We start from the raw sequence: 25,831 nt of genomic DNA, 5'->3' as shown, positions 1-25,831 counted from the left end.
AGGTAATGTTATCATCTTTACATTCCAGTAGCGAAACTGAGTCATAGAGAGGTTACACAGGGTTTGAGCCCTGACAGTGTGGCTCTGAGGTCCGTGCTCTGAACCTATGATGGAGGAATTTTTATTACCCTTATGTTAGAGCCATGCTAATGGAGGCTCGGAGAGGCTAAGGAATCTGCTCATTGTACTCAGGTTGTTAGGAATTTGACCCTGGATTTATCTTATGTAGCAATCCCTGAATATTTTGCAGGAAGAAGCTACCATTTTGACCTTGTTCTGTTTTCTTCCTAGGCTGTACTGTATACAGGAGAACACACCCTGATGGGCTTTTCTGATTTCCTGGAAAGTCAAATCAAGATCAGGATTGAGGATGAGGATGAGGTAAGGCAAAAACGGCAGTACCCAGGATTATTCTGTTCCACAAAGAATCATCAAGAACTCAAACAACTAGGGAAGAGTGTGCCAAGAGTCCCATAATCTTGTGCTCTCTGGAGCTCTCTGACGATGGGTGAACAATGACCTATACTGAATGACTTTATTTCAAGGGCACTTACTACAAGGAAGCAGAAATAGCAGACTTTAGAAACAGACGGAAAGACTGTAAGGTCTCCTAAGGCTGCTTCCCTGGGTCCACTGTTCCCGAGTTGGTAACCAGATGTCTTGATGGATCCAGCTCTTTGGCATTATTTTCCTGATGGATGGGATAACCATCCCCATTCTCTCCGAATCCCCAATCCCATTCATGCCTCAGTGAGGCCATCTGCAGGAAGGTGCCATCTATATTAGTTAGGACCCTTTCAGTTGCAAATGTCAGAAACAATACTCTTTGGTTTAAGCAATAATGGGAACTTCATCCACATAACTGGTAAGAACATCAGGCACAGGTGGATCCAGGAGCTCAAACTCATTTTCTGTCTATCCATCTCTGCTTTCCTGTATGTTGGCTTTATTCCCAAGCAGTCACTTCCCCACGGACGATCAAAGATGGCCCCACAGTTTTAAGCTAATACCCTCCCAGCTTAGAAAGCAAGCACCTGGGGTGCCTGGGTGGGTCAGTCGGCTAAGTGTCTGCCTTCTGTTTGGGTCATAATCCCAGGGTCCTGGGATCAAGCCCCGCTTCGGGCTCCCTGCTCATCGGAGAGCCTACTTCTCCCTCTGCCTGCCTCTCCCCGTGCTTGTGGGTGGTGGTCTCTCTCTCTCTCCCTCTCTCTGTAAAAAAAAAAAAAAAAAAAAAAAAGAGAAAGAAAAAGAAAAGAAAGCAAGCACCTACTTCTTCGTAGTCCTAACAAATGTCCTGGATAGGGATTTCATGAGAGGCCTGGGTCACACATCCAGCCCTGGAGCTAGACCTGGGGCAGCCACACGTGTGGCCTTCGAGTGGAGGAATGGGGTTTTCCAAAGGCCCTATTTCTGGAGGGGCAAAACCATGGTTGGGAACTTCTTCACCTAAGCCAAATGGGCCTTTGCATCTATGAGGATCCTCCAAGTGCCTCTCTCTGGGCATTTCCCGTAAAAGAAGGCTTGGTAATTACAATCACAATTATCACATATTTCTTGCCTCTTTATTTCTTTATCCTATTTCTTCCCTCCTTCCCTTCTTTTCTTGAATAGCTGTTGTCTGTTGAGCAAAGTGAAGTGACAGAAGAGGAGGCATTAGCTAAGGAAAAGAAGGTACCTTTTATCAAGGAAGAGTTACCTGACCAGAAGTTGCCTGAGCTAGAGAATGTGACTGTGCTGGAAGAGCCAGCTGGACAGAAGGAAACAGCCGAGGAGGAGAAGGAGAAGGTGGCTAAGCCAAAGGGACCTCCAAAACAAGGGAAGAAACCAAAAGTGAAGGAAGAACTGTAGCTTCTTCAAAGCCAAGAGCCATTTCCCAGATGCTGGTATCATTTTCTAAGGGGAATCTACTCCAGAAAAATTATATATCGTTGTGGTGGATGGAGGCTAGATGATTAAAAACTCCTGAATGTCTTTGGCCCTGTTCTGCTCATTGCCTTTTTCCTGGTTGGAGCTACCTTAGAAGAGCCATTTGGTCTGGAATTCATACAGGGTTGCAAGCAAAGCCATAACTGCAACAATTAATGAGTATTTACAGCATGCTGCTCAGTCATGCAATTCTCACAACATCACTTTCATTACCCCCATTTTACATATGGGGAAACTGAGGCAGAGAGGTTAAGCAACTTGTCAGGATCACACAAGTTAGGAAGCCCTTGAGATATGATCCTAGGCACTCTCACCCCAGAGACTGCATTTAACCACTATGCACACACCATCTCCACTAGGTTGGAGTCCCCAGGGTGGGGACTGATTTATTTATGCTGCATTTTGACACAGTAAGAAAGAGATCCAGCCCCAAACATGTCCCCAGTCTTCTATATCTCAGTAAGTGACGCACTCTCTTAAGCAGCAACGTGCTAGCATAATGCTCAAGTCCCTTCGTTTACTACCATAAAAGTAACTCCACCAATTGGTGTGACTCCACCCACTTGCACTGACTCCACCCCCTTCCATCCAGTGACGTGCCCCACGCATCTCCGCATGACTCCACCCACTTCTTTCCATGTGACTCCACCCACTTCCCTCCACCTCCTCCCACCATTCTCAGCCCTGGAAGTCTCCCGAATTGTGTGCTTCTACTGCCATTCTGTACCTCCCTGCCCAACACCCATCCATATTCCATAAAGTTGCTGAAATGATCTTTTAAAAAGCCATAGTCTTGAAGGCTTGCAACACCACCTGTTTTAACTCTATAATGGAATCTTGATCGCTTTTAGAATAAGATCCAGTCTGTTTTACCATGCCTTCAAGGCCTGGAAAGTTCTGGCCCCACAGATCTCTTCTCCTTTTTCTTCTCTCCCTCTCATTTTCTAGGCTTCAGCCATGCTTCCTGTCTATTCTTTGAACAGTTCAAGTGCTCTCTCTCCTCATGGTTGTTACTTCTGCCTAAATGCACACGCAATACACTCCCACAGATCTTCATGCAGATGTATTTTTCATCCTTCAAACCTCAGTTCAAATGTCACCACCTAAAGAGGCCTTCCTAGATACCAATATTTGAAAGCATCTTATTTTGCTGTGCACTAATATACTGCTTGCTTCCCCCACTGGTGGGTAAGTCCCTGGAGAGCAGATATATCTATTTTATTCCACTGTATTTCCAATGCCTAGAACACTGCTTAGACACACTAGATGCTCAGTAAATAAGTATCCATAGATCAAATGAAATTTCATATCAGGCAGCACCCCACCTCTGAGATACATGATTTCACTGTCATCCCAAAAGGGGGAGGTGCTGACAGTGTTGCCTGGAGACACAAATTAGATTCTGTATTAGTTTCCTATTATTGCTCTGATAAATTGCCACAAATTTAGTGGCTCGAAGAAGTACCAACTTTCTTATAGCTCTGAAGGCCAGAAATCAGAAGTCAATTTCACTGAGCTAAAGTCAAGGTGTCATCAGGGTTGGTCCCCTATGGAAGAATCCCTTGACTTGCCTTTTCTAGCTCTGGAGACTGCCTGCATTCCTTAGCTCACAGGCCTGCCCAGACAACCTTACATCACGATCCTGAACTTAAATCCTACTGCAAGGCCCCTTTTGTCATGTCAGGTACCATTCACAGCTGCTGGGGATTAGGACGTAGACATACTGGGAAGTCATCATTCAGCTGACCACAGATTTCATGCTGCTGATTTGTGATAATCATTTTGGCCAAGTGATAATAGGGCTCCTCTTGGGAAAAGAGGGGCCTATTATTTTACAGACCAAGGTCTCTACAAACCGTCTGGGCCTTTCTACTTTCCACCCGTCATGTAAGAGAAAGGCTGTTTGTACTCCTTCAGGCCTCCTGACCCAGCTCCTGGGCCTCCCTCTTCCCCCCCTAAACCTGGCCTGTCCACATCCAGATGAAGCCCTGGGGCGCTGGAACTCACCTGAGCCAGACTGCCCCAACAGGGGCAGGTGTTAGTATTCAGGACATGGTGTGAGGCTCACCTGCCTCAGCCTTCAGGCTATGTGGCTGCTAGTCAAAGGAGGGGTTCATGGGGACTGTTAAGAATAAATCACGCGGAACAGAGTCCCTGACTGGCCACCAGCCAGAGAATGCATGTGCTACCTGCAGGTCCCCCATATGTATCTAGGGCCTCAGGAAGTGGGGGCTCAGGTTGGGATAAGCAGTTATAGGTAAGTAAGGCCAATGATGACCCTTCTGTTGGGAGAGTTGTCTCCCTTGGCTCATTTTTGACCCCCCCCCCCCGCCCCGCCCCAACACACACTACTCTCACAAAAATCCTTTCTATTCTGTTGAGCAAATTTCTCCACACCTTAGCTTCACTCCCTCAAAAAAAGACCTGAAACCATTTATCCCTCATGGCTGAGCACAGAATGCTTTTTACCCCAAGGAGTGCAACGCATCATAGAAGTAAATCTGAATAAGATAAGGGCTATAGTATAGATTTACCACGGGCTAGCTGGGTAATCTCATGGAAGCTACTCAATATTTCTGAACTACAATCTTCTTGGTAACGTGTGTTGTGGCTCATTATCTGAGACAGTAAATGTAAAAGCATTCAACATAGTCTCTGACCCAAGAGAGGCACTCAGTAAGTGACAACTGTCAAGATTATTAAGATCAAGTTTCTTACCCATGTTTAAAAGTTAAGAGGGGAAGAGCATTCCAAGAAGATGGGAACTTTTGATAAACTGAGTAAGGTTTGTTCAGAAACAAATATTTTTTGGCTACTTTTCTGGAAGTAAGCTAAAGAAAAAAAAACAGCTATTGAATTTGGCAACGTGGATGTCTTTGGTGATCCTGATGAGCAAGGTCAACGGAGCTGGCAGTTCAGGAAGCTTACCAGCGTGAATGTGAGTGGAAAGTGTGCAGATAAATCTTTTGTGAAGTTCGGCTATGAAAGGATGGAAAACACGATGGTGGCTGGAGGGAGTGTGGGGTCAAAGGAAGCTTTCTACAGAAGGGACTAGCAGAAAAAAATAATTAAAAAAGGAAAGAAGAAAGAAAGAAAGAAAAAGAGAAAGAAAGGAAAAGAAAGAAGAAAAGAAAGAAAGAAAGAAAAAGGAAAGATAGAAAGAAAAAAAAAAGAAAGAAAGGACTAGCAGATGAGAATACTCCAAGTGCTTATGAGAAGAGGAAGTTACAGGAGGAAGGAGTAGGTGAAGGTGAGGAAAAAAGGTTATCAGCCCAGGAAGAAGGATGCTGCTTCCATCAGGGGCGAGGAGAAGTGGAAGATGAATCCAGAGACAGGAAGACAGAGAAGTTGAGGGAGGCAATGCTTAGTGACTCCAGTGAGAATGCCATGATGTCATTAAATGTGTGGGGCTGGGCGACGGTAGGAATTTTGAAGAAAGAGTGGAAAAACAACCAACTAGAGGAACACCACAGGATGCTCCAGCTGTGTTGAGGGCAGGTGATGCTTACTGTTTTAAAATGTAAGTTTTGTTATTATTATATGACAAGGCTAACAGATGAGAAGATGAATGCCATTGAAAACATAGTTGATTAGATTCCCAGATCACAAGAGGAGGGGGCACACGAAGTACCAGGGTCAGTCAGGAGGCCAAGGGATAGGGGAAACATGAGCAAGAGCCTTTCTTGTGGTTCCCATAGGAAGGAACAGGAGAGGCAGGGAAGCAGGTTGAGGACTGGATAGTTTGAATAATTTCAGCAGGTCTTGGGATGAGGGACCGGTCCCGGTTGTCTGGTGCCTGGCCCTGGGGTGATGAAGGCAGGGGAATAGTGGCCCTGAGTGTGAGAGCCCCCAGCAAAGGAGGGCTGGTGGTGGTGGTGCGGGGGGCCCTCTGGGTGGTCGGTTTGCATACAGAAGGCAGATCTCTAGCCAGCTGTTGGCAATCTCTAGGAATTAGTTAGCCTGGGAGGGGCAATCCCTCCAGGGTCAGCAAAGCCCCAAGATGTACAAGCATCAAATACAGAAACTGGAAAATGTGGTTATTAGACTTATGAGTAATCGATAACACAAATGCCCCATATTCCTGCCTATGGCCTTTGCCCAGACAACTCCAGGAGCCACCTGGAGCCTCCATTTTAATCCTTTAAAGACACCCGAACTCGGGTTTAGACAGGGCCTCATATGCACCAACCAGAAATTATATTCACCATCCAAAAATGGAGAAAAAGAATATTAAGAACTTTTATTTTCTTCTTAAGCAGTAGGGGGAAAAAAAGAAAGAAAGGACACAGCCAATTCAGAAAAGAAGAATAAGTAACACACATGAAAAGATAATGATTTCCCTTTTCACTGAAGAATTACAAAAGTAAGCAATGAGATTTCTCACTTCTTTTTTTTGACAAAGATGAAGGAAAATGTACAACGCTCAGGATTGGTACTATGGGATTGTAAACTAGTTTATTTTTTTTAAGATTTTATTTATTTATTTGAGAGAGAGAGAGAGAGAGAGAGAGAGCGCACGAGTGGGGGGAGGGGCATAAGGAGAGGGAGAAGCAGACTCCCCGCTGAGCAGGGAGCCCAACACAGAGCTCCATCTCAGGACCCCAATATCATGGCCTGAGCCGAAGTCAGATGCTTAATTGACTGAGACACCCAGGCGCCCCTAAACTAGTTTATTTAAAAAAAAAATCTCTCTCTGGGGGTGCTGTTTGGGAAGAGGTATCAAACTTCTTAAAACTGCACCACCTCTTTGACCCAGAAATTTTACTCCTACAAAATTATCCTGAGGAGATGACTGCATAGTGCTGATGGTTACCCTACCACTAAATGAGACAGGATAAGAAAGATCCTGAAAAAGTAAATGCAATGGGTCATTGTTCTATTTCCTGCTCAGCCCAAGTTTACACATACTCAATTTTTCTCTATGGGACTGACTCTTAGACTGGATTGCCATCTACATGGGACTGGGTCAGGAGCCATGGGGTTGAGCCCAGTCTCTGCCATTTCGACCCCTGTGACTGTACATCAGCAAAGCAGCACTGACAGTGACTTCCACGGGTAGAATTGTTACATCACCTCTGTTCTTGCACCTTCTCCTTTAACCACCATAACAACTCTAAGAGATGGGTGCTTTCCTTTTACAGACAACAAAAATGACCTCAGGAAGATTATTAAAGAAATGAGTCCTCTGGCACACAATAAATGGCTGATCAGGAGCCAGGCGGACGGACTCAAAAGTCAGTCTACTCAGTCACAAAGTTACCCACCTCCCAAGGGGGCCTATACTCATGGGAACTCAGATTCTTTGTTTCACAGAGTGGGTCTGGTCTGGTGATGTCTCAGTTATCTTCAGGCTTTGACTTTCAACCATTGTCACCTCCTCTCCTGCTCATGTCCGGACCATAGAGGAGCTTGCTGAGCCCATGAGGATGGAGTGTGCTTCAGCAGGGTGCCCTCCCCAGGGCAGGAAACCCAAATGGCCACAGGTGCATGTCCTAATGGGGGCAATAAAAACCCCCTTTTGCCCCAGCGCAGCCTGGCTTCAGATACTGGCCTCTGCCTGGCTCCTTAGGTCCACCTTGTCCTTCTCAATGACCAAGAAAACGCCTAGTACCTTGGCACTGCTTTTCCGGTTAATTTCTAACTAAGGAATCTCTTTATATCAAAAGGTGCAAAACAGAGGCCTTATATTTGCGGGCACAAGTTTGACCCCCAATGTCAGTCATTTGGGGCGTCCACATATTAGGAAAAAGAACAATAATCTGACAGCCTAGGAAAGGAAAACACTGTGCCCACAGGGGAAAATATTCTACCCTCAAGAAAACAATCTCAAGAAACAGAACCAGAGAATAATTGGAGGAAAGACTGCCAGCCAGGGGCAGATGTATATATAGGAGGCACACACTTGGAAACGGACTAATTCTACCTCTCTGGCTTCAGGTAAGGCTATCTATGGCTCTCTCTTCTCCTAGCCACTTCTCCCCCACCTAGTTCTCTGCTAATTCCCATTCTGTTTGGGAGAGGGGGGGAAGGAAATGAAGAGATTGGACACCTGGGTCAGACCTAGATTGGGTCATTGCTCTGCTGACTATTGGCTTCATTATCTTCAGTTGGTCAATCTCCCTCCCTTCGAGGCTGCGCTTTACTAATAACAATGACTACTATTTCTTCACTCATTCAACAAATATTAGCAAAGTGCCTACTGTGTACTAGGCACTGGGGATATAGCAGTGAACAATAGCATTTGCTGTGTGCCAGGCCCTGCTTTGCTTATATCATCTTAGTTAATCCCCATGACAATATGCAGTCAGTTATCATCTGCCACAGTGTTTTCACGACCCATTAGTAGATCATGAAATCGTTTGTGGGTTATATCCAAAATTTTCTTTTAATTAAATGTTAGAGACTATGTCAGTAAGCAATGCATACAATACTAAGATTTTTATAAAACTTATATTTTGTGTGTGTGTGTGTGCATGTGTGCGTGCATGTGTGTACCCATGCACATACACAAGCAACTACACCAGGTTATGGCAAAAAGTATTTTCCTTATAGCAGATCGTGATCATAAAGGCTTGGAAAACACAGCTCCAGAACACAAGTTCTCTGATCACAGGGACTTCAAACTGAGCCTGGCACATCATAGGCACTCAGTTTGTGAAAGCAATGATCCATATTTCATAGATAAGGAAACTAATTATTAGCAAGTTGAAATACCTTGCCCAGTGTTACACTGTCAGTGATTAATAAAACAGGGATTTGGATCCTGGTGGCAGGCTCCAGGTCCCACACATTTAACCACCACTTACTACCCTAGTTTGCTGCTGTAAAAATTGAGGCAATAGTAATACCCACCTAGGATTATTTCACCAATTGAGTGAAATAATAAGTGACTGCTCTGGAAACACCAAAATCCATTGTGAAGGTTAATCATCTCTGGAGTTGCTTATCTAAAGCAACTTCTTTACAATATGGGTTGCATGAAGTCAGGGATCTTGCCTGTCCTATTCATGGCCTTCCTCGGTGTGTAGCTCCCTGTTTGGCACATGGTAGCTACTCAGTAAATGTTTGTTGAATGGATAAATGGATCTGGGCAAGTTGAAAGTATCCCAGCAGGGGATCAGGAGTGGCTGTGAAAACCTAAAGCTGCCTCCAGTAAGATGAGGAGTCCAGAACACACTACCCCATCTTGCTGCTTCCTGTTCCAAAGGAGACTCCGTTCTTCCAGATTCGCTGAGACTGGGGGAGCAGAGGCTAATATGGGGGTGGGAGGATGGGTGGGGTCACAGAAGGGAAAAACAACAAAGCAAGGGCCACAACACTGTACACTTCTTGTAGTTCATATAAATGGCATCTTCTGGAGTTGTGCAGTGCAGGACCTAAGCACTCCTCCCAACTGTGGGGAAGTGAGTTAGATCATGCATTTACCCATCCATCTCTGTTCCACAGGACTCCAGGCATCACAGACAGGGAGGAAATCCCAAGGGGTCAACCTGTCCTTGCCTTTGGGCAGGTTCTCCCCAGACCAGAAGAAGCTGTGAAGAGCAGAAAGAATGGGGCAGCTTTCCTCTCTGATCTCGGTGTGGATGGTAGTCATGGTAACCTCTTGGGTCATCACAGCTGCATCCACTGACACCTTGGAAGCAAGTAAGTGGGGGGGAGGGGGGTGTTTGTGTGTGTGTGTGTGTGTGTGTGTGTGTGTGCAGGGAACAATGCTGCTGTTAACAGAGGAGGTCTGGCTTCCTCTCCTATCATGCTTAGAATTTATTTTTTTTTTAAAGATTTTATTTATTTATTTGACAGAGAGAGAGACACAGCAAGAGAGGGAACACAAGCAGGGAGAGTGGGAGAGGGAGAAGCAGGCTTCCCGCCGAGTAGGGAGCCCGATGTGGGGTTCAATCCCAGGACCCTGGGATCACGACCTGAGCCAAAGGCAGACGCTTAACAACTGAGCCACCCAGGCGCTCCTCTAAATCCATTTTTTATACTTTAACGTATACAGGATTCACATGGGAGTTTTGCTAAAATGCAGATTCTGATTCAGTAGGCCCTGCATAGGGCCTGAAATTCTGCATTTCTGACAAGCTCTCAGGTAATACTGATGCTGTGGTCCTTGGATCACACATTGGAGGCAAGAGACTACCACTAGGTCCCCTGGCAATTTACTGGAAGGTCAAGATCTGAACACACCAAAGTGGCTCCCAAACACCTCCCCCTGCATTCTTAAGAGGTCATTCCATTGGGTCTTGCATTATCTAGCTTTCAGCTTCTCCCTGGGGAAGGGAGCTGGGCGTCTCCCCTGAGCTGGAGTACTTTGGGGCACAGTAAATGCCATTTCAGTGTCATGGTAAAGAGGTTAAGAGCATATACTCTGTGGTCCTGCCACCTAGGTTTCTGTCCTGGCTCTGCTGCTTACCAACAGAGCAAGTGGCTTAAACCCTCTGAACCTCAGTTTGCTTATCTTTAAAATAAGGGTAAATACAAAAGCGATCCCACAGGGCCATTGGGGAGGATTCAATGAGATAATGAGTGAAAAGCATACATCCCAGTGTCTGGCATATTGTAAGTGCTTAATAAACGACAGCTCGTTATCTTCACTGTGTTTATTGTCATGGAGGATGTCACACAAAGTGCTACTGTCAGGGAGAGTTGGGGAAGTCTTCAGAGGGGAGGCAGGGAAGATCTGAGCAAAAGGCATTAAATGTTCAAAGGTGGGGAAGGGGCGACAGGGTCACCTAAATCCTACCAAAGTGTCAAGAACTCTTTATTATTCCTCTGGATGTGGAAGCGTGGATATTTTAAAAGAAGACATACTTTGAAAGCAATGCTTAACAGAGAAGAATGCACAGTGGAAGCATCGGGGGAGTTTTGTTTAGTTGTTTTGGAGGGAGTCATCCAGGGACCAAGTCTTAAAAGAACATGGTGCCCTAATGGATGCAGGAGGACTCTCTGAGTGACCACTGGCCCAGCTGCCCCCACTCTGAGGCCGGACTCTTCTGTCCACAGGAAACTGCTCTGAATGTCACAGCAATGCCACCTGCATGGAGGACGGGACTGTCACAACATGCTCCTGCCAGGTGGGTTTCACTGGTAACGGCCTTGTGTGCGTGGACCTGGATGAATGTGTCATCCCTGGGGCCCACAACTGCTCCGAGGACAGCAGCTGCGTGAACATGCCGGGCTCCTACTTGTGCACCTGCCCTGACGGCTTCCGACTGACGCCCGGGCTGGGCTGCACCGACGTGGATGAGTGCGCTGAGCCCGGGCTCAGCCACTGCCACGCCCTGGCCACCTGTGTCAATAGCAAGGGCAATTACTCGTGTGTCTGTCCTGAGGGCTATCTGGGGGACGGGAAACACTGCGAGTGCTCCCCGGGCTCCTGTGGGCCGGGACTGGACTGCGTGCCCGAGGGTGACGCGCTGGTATGCGCGGACCCATGCCAAGAGTACCGCATCCTGGATGAGTACTGGCGCAGTGCCGAGCACGGGGCGGGTTACACCTGCGACGTGGGCCTGAGCGGCTGGTACCGCTTCATGGGGCCGGGCGGTGTGCGCCTGGCGGAGACCTGTGTGCCGGTCCTGCACTGTAACACGGCCGCGCCCATGTGGCTCAATGGCACGCACCCGTCCAGTGACGAGGGCATAGTGAGCCGCACAGCCTGCGCGCACTGGAGTGGCCACTGCTGCCTGTGGGACGCGCCTGTCCAAGTGAAGGCCTGTGCTGGTGGCTACTATGTCTACAACCTGAGCGCGCCCACCGAGTGCTATCTGGCCTACTGCACAGGTGAGTGGGCGTCTCCCCCTACCCCCCACTCCAGACCTGGGTGGGCCCCACGGGAGACCGGGGAGCATCCCTGTTGACTGACAGTGTCTGTGATCCTGCAGACCCCAGCTCCGTGTTGGGGACATGTGAGGAGTGCAGTATAGACGAGGACTGCAAGTCAGATGATGGCACATGGAGCTGCCAGTGCAAACAGGACTTCAACATCACTGGTGAGACCAGTAGGAGGAGGGCAATGTGTTGAGAAATGTCAGCAAGTGGGGGAGGCACACATTCCTATGCGTGAGTTGGGGACATATGGGGATGATGCAGGGATGCATATCATCCCATCTGAGTGAAAAGTGGGTCCAGTAATATCTGTTAAAACCAGGAGAAGCTCTCTGGGCTCGTGGGATCCCTTTAGTGGACCCCAAAGCTCCCAGAGCTTGAGGAACCTCCTTAGCCCCAGCCTTCTTCCTGAGGCTCCCACACCATAGTACAGGTGGCTGCCACTTGTTGGCCAAAGGCTGCCTAAGCTGGATTTCTGCAGCTCAAGAACACAGGACTGGTGACCAGCCTGCGGTTTCTAGGGCTGCGCCCTCCTCTGATCAGCAGAGGATCCTGAGCAGGGCTCTGTGGGTCTCCAAGCCTCAGTTTCCCCATATGTACAATGACTGAAGCAGGATAGTATTTCCCAAACTTCAGTCATGATTTTAGTACCAATTTTATAATTTCGTTTTATCCAAGTACTACCTAGACTGTGGTTTTTATTATTAACTTGTTCTTCTTTAAATTGGTTGAATCCTTCTTCTTTTAAATAAACTTGGGACACTTACGGCCACTGCTGCATCTATCTGTGGCAAGTAACTCTTACCTTAGATAGAAGGTAACAGTAAAAATGAATACAATGAAAGAAAATTATTAAATTCCAGCAGCTGTGTAATACTTCAATTTAAAAAAGTTAAAAAAAAATCCACCTGGATGTCACTGTGTGCCCCAAACACTTAGCCTGATGTCTGCACTCCATTGTTTTAAAAGGGAAATTAGCAAGTATATAGCATTAAAAACATTAGTAGCTAGTGTGGACTATCTCTTTGATATAGAAAGGATGGAAAGATACTGCGATTAATGTGTTAGTGTGTTTGTTGTTTTGTTTTACTGAGATTCAGTGTATTTAATGCTGGGGGTGGGGGGCAGTGAATGACCTGAAAATAATACTGTTTTTTGCATACAATCCACACTTAGGGTAACATGGAGCTGATGGTTGGCTATTTGGATCCATCCAGTGATGCTGGGAATCCAGTCTTGCGTCTCCATCCCTCTGAGAGAGGAGACCACAGCAAGATGAGACGGGGCTAAACTGAGTGCCCCCAGCTAGTGGTCAGCCTGCCCAGCTGGGCCTGGGCCCCGGGGATGTGCTTGATGCTGAACTGTGGTCCCAGGTTTCCAATCCTGCCTTCCCTGCCCATTTCAGATCTCGCCCTCCTGGAGCGCAGGCTGGAGTGTGGAGCCAATGACATCAAGGTGTCCCTGAGCAAGTGCCAGCTGAAGAGCCTGGGCTTTGAGAAGGTTTTCATGTACCTGCGTGACAGCCAGTGCTCAGGCTTCCGTGAGAGGGGCGACCGGGACTGGATATCTGTGGTGACCCCAGCCAGGGGTGGCCCCTGTGGGACAGTGATGATGGTATGTCCTGGCCAACATGGGACAGGGTTGGAGCACTGCCTGGTTCAAGCCCCAGCTTTACCACTTCCTAGTCATATGAGCCTGGCTGTGCCTCAGTTTCCTCAACTGTAAAATGGAATAATGATACTAGTACCTACTTCACAGGGTTGTTAAGAGGATTAAATGAGTTAATGTGTGTGAAGTGACTGAGACACCGGCAGGCACAGTGTAAGTGCTCAATAAATGTTAGCTTTAAATAAAGAGAATGATCCATAGTGACAGTGCCCCATTTTACAGATGGGAACGGAAGGGCCCAGATAGGACAGTGATTCTTCTCAGCCAGGAGGTATCAGCACTGGGCTCAGAAGCAGGTCTGCCTGTCTTGGGTGGTCCTCAGAGGCAAGGTCTGCATCACCACTGTTCAGACAACCAGGACCTCACCTCCAGAAACTTCCTCAAAAGGGACCCAGAGTTCAATATTGGAGTGGAATACTGCTTCTACAACTCCCTCATCCCCCAGAAAGAAAAGGAAAGAAGACAAAAGAAAGGAAGACAGAAATTGTTATTTGCTTAGCACAGCGTTTGAAATTCCAGCATTAATAACGAGTCTGGAGGTGGTTTTTAGTGTTTTTAGTGTTTGAGAGGAAGCGTGGCCTAATTTGGAGAGCCCAGGCTTATTAGATCCCACATACTGTGGGCAAGTTACTCAAGAGTTACTCAGCTTCTATGAACCCCCATCTCCTCATCATGAGGCAGGGAGATAGTAGCCCTGCCTCTTAGGGTCATTGAAGAGGCTAATGCAGTCATGCAGGAGGAGTGTTTAGCTCAGGGCCTAGTTCATAAATGGTTGCTGTCCTTGTAACTTTTGATTATGACAGCTGGGAGGGCAGCTCACAGGTGGCCATAGAAACCCCTTTGACTTTGAGTCCTACTCAGATTCTCATGCCCCTTTCTCCCACTCCCACCCCCCAATACAGAGGAATGAAACCCATGCCACATATAGCAACACCCTCTACCTGGCAGATGAGATCATCATCCGTGACCGCAACATCAAAATCAACTTTGCGTGTTCCTACCCCCTGGACATGAAAGTCAGCTTGAAGACCTCCATGCAGCCAATGGTCAGGTGCGGCCAGAGAGGGTCCCCAGTGCCCCTGGCCATCTCTACCCCCACAACCTCTTAACCACCACGCCCTCAGCTTCCCTGTTAACTGCCATCCATATGTTGCTGGGTGGGGGAGTTGGGAGGCAGTATTTTCCAATGGAGGAGCCCAGTCTGGAAGGAAGGAGCCCAGATTCAAATCCAGGCTCTGTCACATACTAACCAGATGGCTCTAGAAATTGACAGCCCCACTCTGGGTGTCAGTCCTCTCATCTGTGAAATGGATTTAACAGTACTCGTACTGCCTTTCTTAGAAGCGCAACAGTGCTTGGCATGTGTGAATTAAATATTAGGGCCTCTGGCTTATCAGAGGGGCAGGGTGGTTGGACCAGATGGAAGGAGGGAGGGCTCTTGGTCCAGACCTGCTATTTATATGATATATAAATCATGCCATATTTGGACCTTAGTTTCCTTCCTTCTCTATAAATAGGAACTTGATAAAAAAAGGGGTTTATAAATTATGCCTCTTAGAGTTTGAGGGTCTTTAAGGAAGTACGTTTGGGGAGGCCTACAGGGTGAACCAGAGAAGTTCCACCCATATTGGGTGTCACATGAGATTTTATTATTAAAAAAAGTAGTAAAAGGATCCTGTTGCTAAATAAAATTGGAAATCTCTGACTAGGACGAATCACAGGCCAAAGATGCGAATGTGATGTTGGAAAAAATTACAGTTGTAACTATAACAAGCACTTATCAAGAGCTGACTGTATGTCAGGCATTGTGTTAACTGCCCTACAGGAAACCTCTCACTTAAATCTTAAGAGTACCTTAAGAGCTGTAAATATTACTATTATTAGTAGTGTTCCCATTATACAGATGTGGAAATTGAGGCTCAGAGAAGACTGAGTAACCTGTCCAAAGTTAGAGTCTAGTAAGTGGCAGAGCTGGGATTCAAACCTAGGGCATTGTGCCTAGAGCCCCCACTCTACCATGACCTTCATTATGAAGCTCATCCATGGCTACACGTTCTTTGGGCCAACCAGACTAGGGGAGGGCACTAGGCACTGATGAGGGTGCATGGCTGACCTGGGGGAAGAAGGTTGCTCATTGTCTGCCTTTGGCTGGAGAACCACCTGGCCAAGCAGTGCCCTGGAGCACTGTGGCCGTGTCTCAGGCCTGACAGACTTCAAGGAGCAACACATCTATATGGAGATGTCTCTCCGGTTTGAGCTGGAAATCTTGCCCTAGTCCAAATCTGAGTCCAAACCAATAACCCAGTTCTCACCTGCAAAATGGACTTCTACATTACTGAGTTTTTATCATGTGCCTTATTTCCTAGCATTATCAGTCTTACAGTGTCCTTTATTGGCTCATTCTGTGAAGTCTCATCAGTGTAGCTGTTTTCAATGTGGTGAAAAATAACCCATTTACAAAAAACCCCTATCTTCTGCTGTAGGTGGACCCAGAACTCTGACCTAGGCCTGTAGGACTGATAGCCATCCCTTTTAACTGCTCCAGGTTAAGACCAAAGAAGGAATGTAGGTGACTCCCTTGAGAATTTGTTTATTGGACTCCTTGAAGGCAAGGGCCCCCAAGTGAAGGGGATGGGCATGCTACAAAAAATGTGGTCTGTGGATCAGCAGCAGCAGCATCCATGGGAGCTTGTTAAAAATGCAGAACCTTGAGCCCCACCTGAACCTACCAAACCAGAACCTGCATTTCAACAAGATCCTGAGGTGACCCATGTCTGCTCATCACAGTTGGCAGCCATTGCAGTGGTTGGCGGGTTCCAGTCCTCCTGCTAAATAAACACGCAGAGAGCTGCCAGGGATGGCCTGGGACTGCAGACCAGAAGGGGTGGCCCATCTGTTGCTGTTCTCAGCTCTGGTTTTCTCACCAGCTCCTCTCCCCCTGTAGCGTCCTAAACATCAGCGTGGGAGGGACAGGCATGTTCACCGTGCGGATGGCACTCTTCCAGAGCCCTGCCTACACACAGCCCTACGAAGGTTCCTCCGTGACCCTGGCCACAGAGGCCTTTCTCTACGTGGGCACCGTGCTGGATGGGGGTGACCTGTCCCGGTTTGCACTGCTGATGACCAACTGCTACGCTACACCCAGCGGCAATGCCACAGACCCCCTGAAGTACTTCATCATCCAGAACAGGTAAGTTCCATAGATGGAATTCTGGGGCAGGAGGGGGCAGCCTTTGGATTTGGATTTGGGGGAAAGCACATCTTTATATTCACAATGTCTAGCTGAAATTTAGCATCACCATCCGTTATGAACATAGGCAACAAACCACAGTATTAGCAGGACACGTGAAAACATTTACACATGTCAGTACTTTTTAGTTACTAGAGTATTAGAGTTTCTACTAGAAATTATTATTTAATGTATTATCAAATATACATCCTTATAAATATATGTGTTTATATATAATAGATACATAAACATAAAATGCATATATCAAATGCTCTAATATTTTAAGAACTATGCTTCAGTTGAACTGGTTTCCTTTATAATCTTAGGTACTTTATGTACTTAAAACATTATTTTTGAAGAGGGAGGCATGGGCTTCACCAGAAGGTTGGAGGTGTCCAGGACTCAAGAAAAGGTTAAGAAACCTGATTGAAAGGTGCACTCACCCAGGGTAGGAAGCAAGATGGCACTTGGCTGGGAGGAGTGAGCTGGAGACACAGTTAACCAAGGACCAGTTGTAAAAGGGGGGACACAGGTGGCACTGGAGAACCGTGGACCACACTGTGAGGAAGTAATTCACGTCATTCAAATCAGAATAGATGTCTTTGGAAGCTTACTGTGTGCCAGGCTCTGTGCATAGCACAGTGAATAGAAGGGACAAAACTCTCTGCCCTCATACAGCTGATATTCCAAGAGGGGGGACCAATAATTAAACAAGAGAAATCTGTAGCATGTCAGATAAGTGGTAAGGGGGCTATAGGAAAAACCCAAAGCAGGGAAAGGGGAGGGGCATATGCTATTTAATAGCATAGTCAGAAAAAGCATCCCCCAAAGGCACTGACCTATTCCTGTTTCGGTTCTTAGAACCTGCCTGGTTACATCAAGGGAAGAGTTATCAGTTGGGTGCTCATCTGACACTTATACCTCTCTGTTATTGCTCATTCCCTTTGCAACAGAAAGAAGTCTTTTTAGGGCCTTCTGCTGTGACGGGAGCTAAGATTTAATAGCACTGTTTTACTTTGTATAAATAAGATTTAATAGCACTGTTTTACTTTGTATTTATCTATAAATGGTCATGTTGTGCTTATGGCAAGTGATGCTGGTTTGCTATTTGTGGTCAGGATCTAAAGATTCTTCTAAAAAATAGATGTATTCCAATAAAAATATATGTATATTTAAAGCAAATAGCAAGTAAATTATAACAATACAGATGCTGGGAAACACAGGAAAACATACACGAAGATGGTTTCTAGGTAAGGCCAAAAAAGCAAATTTGGAAAGGGGCATTGATGGAGATTGGAGCATCATGGAGATTTGGGTCCACATCTTGGCTTTGCTATTTCTTAGTCTGGAGACACAATTCATCTCATCTCTCCAAATATTCATGTTCTCATATGTGAAATGGACATAAATAATACCTACTGTGCAGGGATTTGTAAACTTTTTTTTCCTGAGTAAAAACATTGAGCATGTATGTTGTGGGACACTTGGAAAGTTTTGGAAAAGAAGCAGGAAGAAATGCTGAGTGTGCCTGTGTTTTTCTGTCTGGGCATGTGTGGGAGCTGGGTTGGGGACCACCAGTCCAAGAGGGGTGGCGAACATCCCAGGACGTGTAAAGAAGAGCCGGCTGAGGAGACAGCAAGGGGCTGGAGGGGACACTTGGATGCCCTGCTCAGGTTGCGTGCATGGGGCTTTCAGGGGGTGGGTCCCCTGAACCTCAGAGCTTCTATTGTGCCAAGTGGAGTCTGCACTTTTACAAACAGATCTGAATTGTTTGCACAAAGCAGGGAGTTCCCTTCCCATTCTTCGTCTGTGCAGTCAGCATTCCACCCCTCTCCTAAATCTATTTTGAGCAAATCTTATGTAAAATAGTGGAGAAAATGCCCAATTTGCCTGCCCTTGTACCCTGATCCAGCCCAGCACACACACGAGTCTCTTCATGTGCAATTTTGAGTTTCGGTGCAATTGTGTATGTCTATAGATGGGCACCGCGTGCGCACGCACACGCACACGCACACACACACACACTCACTCCCTTTTGGTCACGGCCCCTCAGGACTTAGAAGTGTCCACTGTTATCATCAGAACCGGGCACATAGGAGATAGCCAACAAATGGTAGCTAATGATCCTGAATGTCATTTCCTGGGAAATCAGAGGTGCTGACTTTATAGCATAGTTTCAACCCTGTGCTGATGACATTTTTATTTCAGCGTTATATATATGCATTAAGATATGTAGCATCTACTATGTGTCACATACTGTAGTACGCTCTTGGAAAAGTTAACTCATTTAATCTTCCCAGCTATCTTATGATATGGGTTACAAACAGTATTTCCTGTATATAGATGGGGAAACTGGGGCACAGAGAGATTAAGTTGCTCAAGGACACATAGCTAATAGGTGGTGGAGTGAGATTTGAACCCAGGAAGTTTGGCTCCAGAGTAGCTGCTTAACCAACCACGTTATATGACTTAACCCTCCCAGATGTCCACGCACTAAGGACTCAACCATCCAGGTGGTGGAGAACGGGGAGTCCCCTCAGGGCCGATTTTCTGTTCAGATGTTCCGTTTTGCCGGGAACTACGACCTGGTCTACTTGCACTGTGAAGTGTATCTGTGCGACACCTTTACTGAAAAATGCAAACCTGTGAGTTGCCTCTCCTCCCTCAGGCTGCCTGCCATGATTTCCCCCTTGCCCGTCTCCCATAACCAGACATTTGGCCACAAGGTCTAAAAGAAAACAAACATTTCTGCTGTGTTTCTCTTTTAGTCCAGGAATAGAATGAGCAGTAAGAAGGGGTGGGCAGAGCACGGTAGGAGACCTAAGCTGTTGGGAAATCAGGCGGAATCGGTGCAGTGTGACAGGCTGGTAAATGCTCTGGCTTATCTGCAGGCTTGTGTTCTGGTAATAGCAGCTGACATTTTAAAGCACCAGGTGCACCTTATCTCTGTTAACTTTTTAATTCTTTGCAGTAACTAAAGGGGAGGCATTTTATTAGCTCCCTTTTCTATACGGGGAGAGCAGCTCAGAGAACTTAAGTGACTTTCCTAAGATCATAAACCTAACAGAAGGTAGAGGTGGGGCATGAGCCCAAGTATACAGATCTCCTGACAACTCCTGCCTCGACCCTCCTCAAGCCCCAACCTGAGGCAGGAGGAGGCCCCTGTGAGGAGTGCAGCCCACTCCCCATGGCAGTCTCCCTCATGGAAGGCTTTCTTTGTTGCCCTCTTCCTGCAGACCTGCTCCGGGACCAGATTCCAAGGTGGGGGCAGCATAGATCAAACCCATGTCCTGAACCTGGGTCCCATCACACGGAAAAGTAAGAGAGCCACTCCCTCCTCCATGTTTCTGGTGGGGAATATTCTCTGGAGATGATAAGGGATGACAGAACCTGGCACGTGGAACTTACTGGGTTCTGAAGAAACTGAACAAGTGGATTCTGTGGGGCAAGGTGGACTATAAGCTGCCTTCCAAAATTTTACCAGTTCCTAGTCATTCATTCATTCCATTGCGCAAATTTGTTTTTGTACCTCCTGTGTGCTAGGCCCTGTGCTAGTGTTTGGGGATCTTGTGGTGAGCAAAAGCAGAGACAGACCCGGTTCACATGTAGCTTATAGACCAGTGGAGCAGTCATTATTCAGACTGAGGAGAGATTAACCAAGAGGTGTCAGGGAAAGGGAGTGAGGGGAAGGGTGGTGGGGCTAAGGGGGTGGGTAGCCCAGCCTGCTAGAAGAATTGAGAAAAGGCCAGGCAGGCTGGAAAGGGGAGGAGATTGGTATGGGATGAGCTGATGCAGGTGGGCCCAGACCATGTGGGGACATATAGTTGTTGCTAAAGTTTGGGGTCTTTCTCCTGAAAGTAGCAGGGAACTCCTGAAGGGTCCAAAGCAGGGAAGTGACATGATCGGATCCGGGTTTCAAAAAGACCACTCTAGCTGCAAAGAGAAGAGCAAACTGAAGGGATATCTCTCAGGCTTCTTGCCATCTGCATGCCCTCTCCTTGCATTGATCCTTCTCTTTCCCTTTACAGGTGTCCAAGCAGTAGTCTCGAGGGCTGCTTCCAGCAGCCTGGGTAAGTTCAGGTCCTCTTTCCAGGGAGACCTCCACTAGAACCTTTCTCTGGGGCTTTTATATGTGGGCGCAGAATGTGCTGGAGTGCCTGGCCTGCTTGGCCTGAGCTCTGAAGAGGTGACTGCATCTATAGAAACGCCTGGTTCTGGGGCTGTCCATATGCACATACACCTGTGCAGTCCCACAGTAGTACATATGTGCACACACACACAGGCGTGCCCAGACGCAGAATGTATATCATCCAGACATGTTTGCACACATACACACACCAGGTCACATGCATATGCTCATATTTGCACACAGATGCACAGATAGCTGGAGTTGCATGCATGCATATTTGCAGGGACAGACATACACATACTTATACAAACTTATACCCAGTAGACATGCACACACTAGGTCTGTACCTTGAGCACTTCCTGAAGCTTTGTGATTCATCTCTAACACCTTTTTTAGGATTCACTCAACAGGTGACAAATACATGTTGAGTGCTACTACATGCCAAGGACCAGGCTTAGTTCCGGGATGAACATCACAGACAAACAAGAAACCCTGTTTCTCTGCCTCTCTGACCACAAAGGCTAGGGACAGGTGGCATTTTATGGCCTTTGATTTTCACAGACACTGACTTGTCTGAAAATCTGGATGAAAAGTGAATTCATGTAACTGTTGCCCTTCTTGGCTCCTGGCATCTAGATCTGAAGGAGTTGTTATACCAACCTAGTGTTTTACCTGAGCTAGGCCAACTCTGTACCAACTCTGTAGTGAGCTTGGAGCTGAAGATTCAAGATGTTCCTAAGAGGCTTGTCCTCTGTGAATATCCCAAGGTCACCAAGGATGGTTGAGTAGGTTGGGCACTGTACATGAATGTCCTTTTGAGGGGCTACCAATCCTAGTGCTAGAAGAAAGGCTGTCTTCTTCAATCTGGTCCACCTGGGAGGGCACCTTTTTCCTATTTTTCCACCCCAAGTGGCACCTTGTTCTAATTGGTTTTCAGGGCAGATAAAGAGAAAGTTTCCCTTTTCTAACTGATCAGTCCAGACAGGGTGTCCTTTCCTAATTGGTCGGTCTAAAGGTGGCATCTTATGTTAGTTTTGCACACAGGCACATCAGTGCTAGCAGCAGCCCTATAATTGCTTTCTTTGCAGGGTTCCTGAAGGTCTGGCTGCCTCTGCTTCTGTGGGCCACATTGACCCTGATGTCTCAGTGACTGGCAGCTGGAAACCCTGTGCTCTGTGGCTTCATTTCCTGCTGGCTGGGAATGATGCAGCTTAGTGCTCCAGCCACAGAAAAGGGAGCTCATACTTCAGTCAACCTGCTCCTCTTTCCCCCCTTTTAATCCTCACTGTCGCAAAATATCCTGTATCTTTAAATTCTGCCTTCTCTCAAAATGGGACTTGTGACGTGTCTGCACATAAGGTCCCATGTCTCCTTAAAGAATGTGGCAAAATAATAATAATTTTAAAAGCTCAGTCTTTGAAGTCATTCATTCATTCAGCAAGTATTTATCGAGCACCTACTATATACAGGAACTGGTCAGAGTGCTGAGGATCCTGTGGTGAGAAAAACCAGACTGCATCCCTGCACTCATGGAGTTCACACCCTGGTTGGAGAGACTGGCTTCAACTGGTTCTGCTGTGTAGTCAGATAAAATACATGATGTCTCTGAGTGTCATCCATCCAGTCTTTCATTCATCCATCCATCCATCCATTTATTCAAGAAATATTTGCCGAGCATCCTATGCGCCAGCCCTGTGCTAGCTGCTGGGGATATAGCAGGGGATGAGCCCCACACAGCCCCTCCCCTCCTGGAGCTTACAGTCTGGCAGGAAAGGGAGAACTTGAATGGTGATTACAATGTGGCAGGCGTGGGGGAAATAGCAGACGTGGAAGGTGTAACTGGGGGCCGCTGCTGTTGTATAATGGGGATAATAATGATGCTTTCACAGGGTCCATTCAACTTTGCAGAGACATTTATGTGAGCACCCAGTATGTGCCAGGTACCGTGACAGGTGCTGGGGAGACACTAGTGAATAAGACAGACACAGTCCCTGTCTTCAGAAGTCTCACAGTCTTTAGAGGTGATGTACTGACCCGTCCTAGGGACCTCCTCCCTCCACTGCACTTGTCCTTCTCCATCCAGAAGATGGAGGCCTGTGTATAGAGCCACAGCAGCAGTGGAGAGCAGACCCACTACCCACATTGGGCAGGGCCGCTTCATGAGGGGGCCTCCAGGAGGCTCACTGAAGGCACAGTCAGAAACCAAGAGGCTGCTGGGCCCAAGAGACCCAGATATTCCAAGGGACTTCTTTGTCAAGGCCAGCGGAAGCCGATGCTGATGGGAAATGTCTGCCCTGACACCAGCTGCTTCCCAGGACTCCAGCTGCGGCTTTCCAGGACAGACCAAGGCCCTGTTGCGTTAGTTGAGTCTTCTGACCTCAGGGAAAACCACACGTGTGTATCAGCAAACAGGGGCTATGGGGACGTGTATCTGGAGTTAAAGGACCTCACAGGCGGACACGCAGACATGCACCGAATCCCCATACCTGCTGCCTTTACAGAAGAGCTTTATGTAGGAGGACTTCGGTGCTGAGCCCCACCCTGTCTATGGTCAATCTGTGGTCAGTGGAGCCTGGCTGGATTGTGTGCAGATTCACTTTGACCCAGGTACACTAGAACATGAAGAAAAATAAAAACAAGGGCCAAAGGCAAGAGCCAGGGAAAAGAAAACATCAGAATTAATCCCTTTGTCCCTCTGTTACTTTTCTTTTCTTTTCCTTTCTTTCCTTTTTCTTTACTTTCTTGTTTTTTTATCCTTTAGGTATTCAGCTCAATATTCAATAGGTATTTTAAACATAAATTCAATGCCAGGCACTTTTATAGGCACTACGGAAAAAGCAAGTAATCAAAACAGAGACCTTGATGGTAAAGAGCTCAGGTTTAAAAGGGGGGAATACATTTAAACAATATGTGAAATGTCAGGTGGGGACAAGCACTTTGGGGAAAAAAAAACAAGGAAGAGAATAGAGCTACGGGGTGTTATTTTATATAGGATGGTCAGGGAAAGTCTCTCTGATAAGCAGAAGCTGAGAGAAGTAAGAGAACGAACCAGGGGGTTATCTGAGGAAGAACATTACAGGCAAGTGCAAAGGCCCTAAGGCAGGATCTTGTGTCTTCCCAGCAAGGTTTCACTGAGACTTGGACAACCATAAATTTTGAGGCATCACTCACAGGAGAGGCTCTGATGCACGTATGTTATTTTTTTTTCCATTTGTTTACTCAACAAGTACTTACTAGGTGTTGGTTAGAACCGCAGACAAGATCCCTGTCCACAAAGAACTTACAGCCTTCAGAGGGAGACAGATAAATTAGTAGGTAATTGAGTGGGATTGGAATCAGCCCAGAGAGGAACAGGAGCAGAGAAAAGATGCACCAGCAAGCCTGTGGTGTTCAGGAAAGTCTTCCTGGGAGAGGTGGACCTAAATATGTGGTAGGAGGCCGGGCATAGTATGATCTAGGCAGAGAGAATAGCACATGCAAAGGTCGGGAGGTGGGGAAGAGTTCAGAGAGCCACAGATTGGCTGGAGCATAGAATGTGTGGGGGAGAAGCTGTAGGTGAGGTAGGAGCTGTGGCCAGGGGTCAGATCCCAGGAAGCATGAAATGGCGGGAGTGGGGGATAATGCTGAGAGGTGATGCTATGGCATCTGGTTGCAGGAGAGGTAACAGAATCAAAGGGGGACAAAGAATGAAAGCAAGGAGACCCACTAGGCACCTGTTAAAAATCACCCTCATAAGATGACGGTAGCCTGAATTAGGGTTGGTGAAATGGGGCTAAAGAAGGAAAGACAGATTCAAGAAATACTTGAAAACTGAGTGACAAGTTGTGGTAATTACTGGAAATGTGAGACTGAGGGAGAAAGGAAGGAACCAGGTTTCCAGCTTGGGTGACCAGGTGCATAGCGGTGCCATGGATTAAGACAGACGATGTAATGAAAAGGGAGAGATTTGGAGAATGGATGAGTTCAGATTTGAACCTGCTGAGTTAAAAGTGCCTCAAGCATCTCAGCCCAAGGAGAGAAGTCCAGCAGGCAGCTGGGTGGATGGATCCGATGTTCAAGGGAGTGGTCCAGGATGGAGATACAGATCTGAAACTCACCAGCCTGTAAAAGGTACTAGAAACCAGGAGATAACTTGACACCTTCCAGTGAGAGTTTATGGAGTGATGAGAAAAATGGGATCTATTGAGGACATCTGAAGGAAGAGGATAATGACAGAGCAAGAATATCCAAATCAAGAAAACAATAGCACAGGGGAGTCAGGGAGATGCAGAGTGTCTGGAGGAAGTAGCAAAAAAATGTACTGACAAGGGGCCAGAAAAAAATGCCTTAAGACATGGCCTTAGCAAGGCAGCTCTAACCACATGGTTTAGACTGGAATGGAGGAGTTGGAAGAGGGAAGGAGGAACTGATTGTTTTGTGGGCCCAGATGAATTTTGGAATCCTGCATTTGTGGTGGTTATAAGTTCCACATTTAGGGGATTTGTCTCCAAATGCACTAGGAGTAGAGAAGGTGGCTTGTAGCACCTTTTCTTTGCCCAGGCTGGGGTTTTGCTGAAAAGTGTTACCAATGCCAGGACTCCTGTGCTCCCTGCCTTCAGTAGCCTTGGCTCCTTAAGGAGTCCCAGAGAAACAAGAACAGGCAATGACCACTTGTTCTGCAAAAGCTTCGACTCCCTTATTAATGCCACAATACCATGCCATGGAAGCCAGGTCCAAGCCTGACATTTCCCAGTCCAAGATCTACGGCTTCCTCTCTGTTCCATACCTTCCAATCTCTAGGGTAGCCCACATATTAGGAGGGATTGGAGGAGAGGTGATTCTGACACTTATTTGGTCTGTCCTTTGGTATTATTCCATGATTCAGCATCACCAAACTGGCCCTTCCCATACTCCTCAACACTGAGTATCTGAAGGTGGGTAGAGTCTACGGACCAAAAATAGGAAAACACCCATCTCCCACTTCCTTATTTATTCCCTTGCTCTAACTAGCCCCAAGTGGAGTGGCATCCAGACAGAAGCAGAAGTGTTCTAAGGTGATTAGCTAAGAACACAAG

General features: G+C 46.9%; 2 protein-coding genes across 2 annotated transcripts in view; both read left to right on the top strand.

Annotated features, from left to right (window-relative positions):
* Positions 1–1,848, top strand: part of LOC116628047 (protein disulfide-isomerase-like protein of the testis) — a 33,786-nt gene extending 31,938 nt beyond the window's left edge. The window contains exons 10-11 of the mRNA XM_032398094.1: positions 292–381; positions 1,612–1,848. Coding sequence (XP_032253985.1) covers positions 292–381; positions 1,612–1,848 — 327 coding nt within the window. The remainder of the gene's footprint in view (positions 1–291; positions 382–1,611) is intronic.
* A 5,993-nt stretch (positions 1,849–7,841) lies between these two features.
* LOC116628054 (uromodulin) lies at positions 7,842–22,182 on the top strand. The gene is made up of 11 exons (XM_032398115.1): positions 7,842–7,863; positions 9,373–9,570; positions 10,930–11,706; positions 11,808–11,915; positions 13,157–13,365; positions 14,322–14,470; positions 16,364–16,609; positions 19,131–19,293; positions 19,885–19,966; positions 20,677–20,718; positions 21,866–22,182. The coding sequence occupies exons 2-11, from the start codon at positions 9,477–9,479 to the stop codon at positions 21,925–21,927; spliced, it is 1,932 nt and encodes a 643-aa protein (XP_032254006.1). The 5' UTR covers positions 7,842–7,863; positions 9,373–9,476; the 3' UTR covers positions 21,928–22,182.
* Positions 22,183–25,831: the final 3,649 nt, after the last annotated feature.

This window comes from Phoca vitulina, unplaced genomic scaffold (assembly GCF_004348235.1).
Source record: "Phoca vitulina isolate PV1807 unplaced genomic scaffold, GSC_HSeal_1.0 scaffold110, whole genome shotgun sequence".
Taxonomy (NCBI): Eukaryota; Metazoa; Chordata; class Mammalia; order Carnivora; family Phocidae; genus Phoca; species Phoca vitulina.
This window is presented reverse-complemented; position numbering and strand designations above follow the sequence as displayed.

Bases quoted from the DNA above. Each gene is read 5' to 3' on its own strand.
- LOC116628054 (XM_032398115.1), top strand. From the start codon at position 9,477: ATGGGGCAGCTTTCCTCTCTGATCTCGGTGTGGATGGTAGTCATGGTA. The intron at 13,366-14,321 runs GTATGTCCTGGC...CCCCCAATACAG, and splicing joins CCTGTGGGACAGTGATGATG to AGGAATGAAACCCATGCCAC. The intron at 19,294-19,884 runs GTGAGTTGCCTC...CTCTTCCTGCAG, and splicing joins TTACTGAAAAATGCAAACCT to ACCTGCTCCGGGACCAGATT.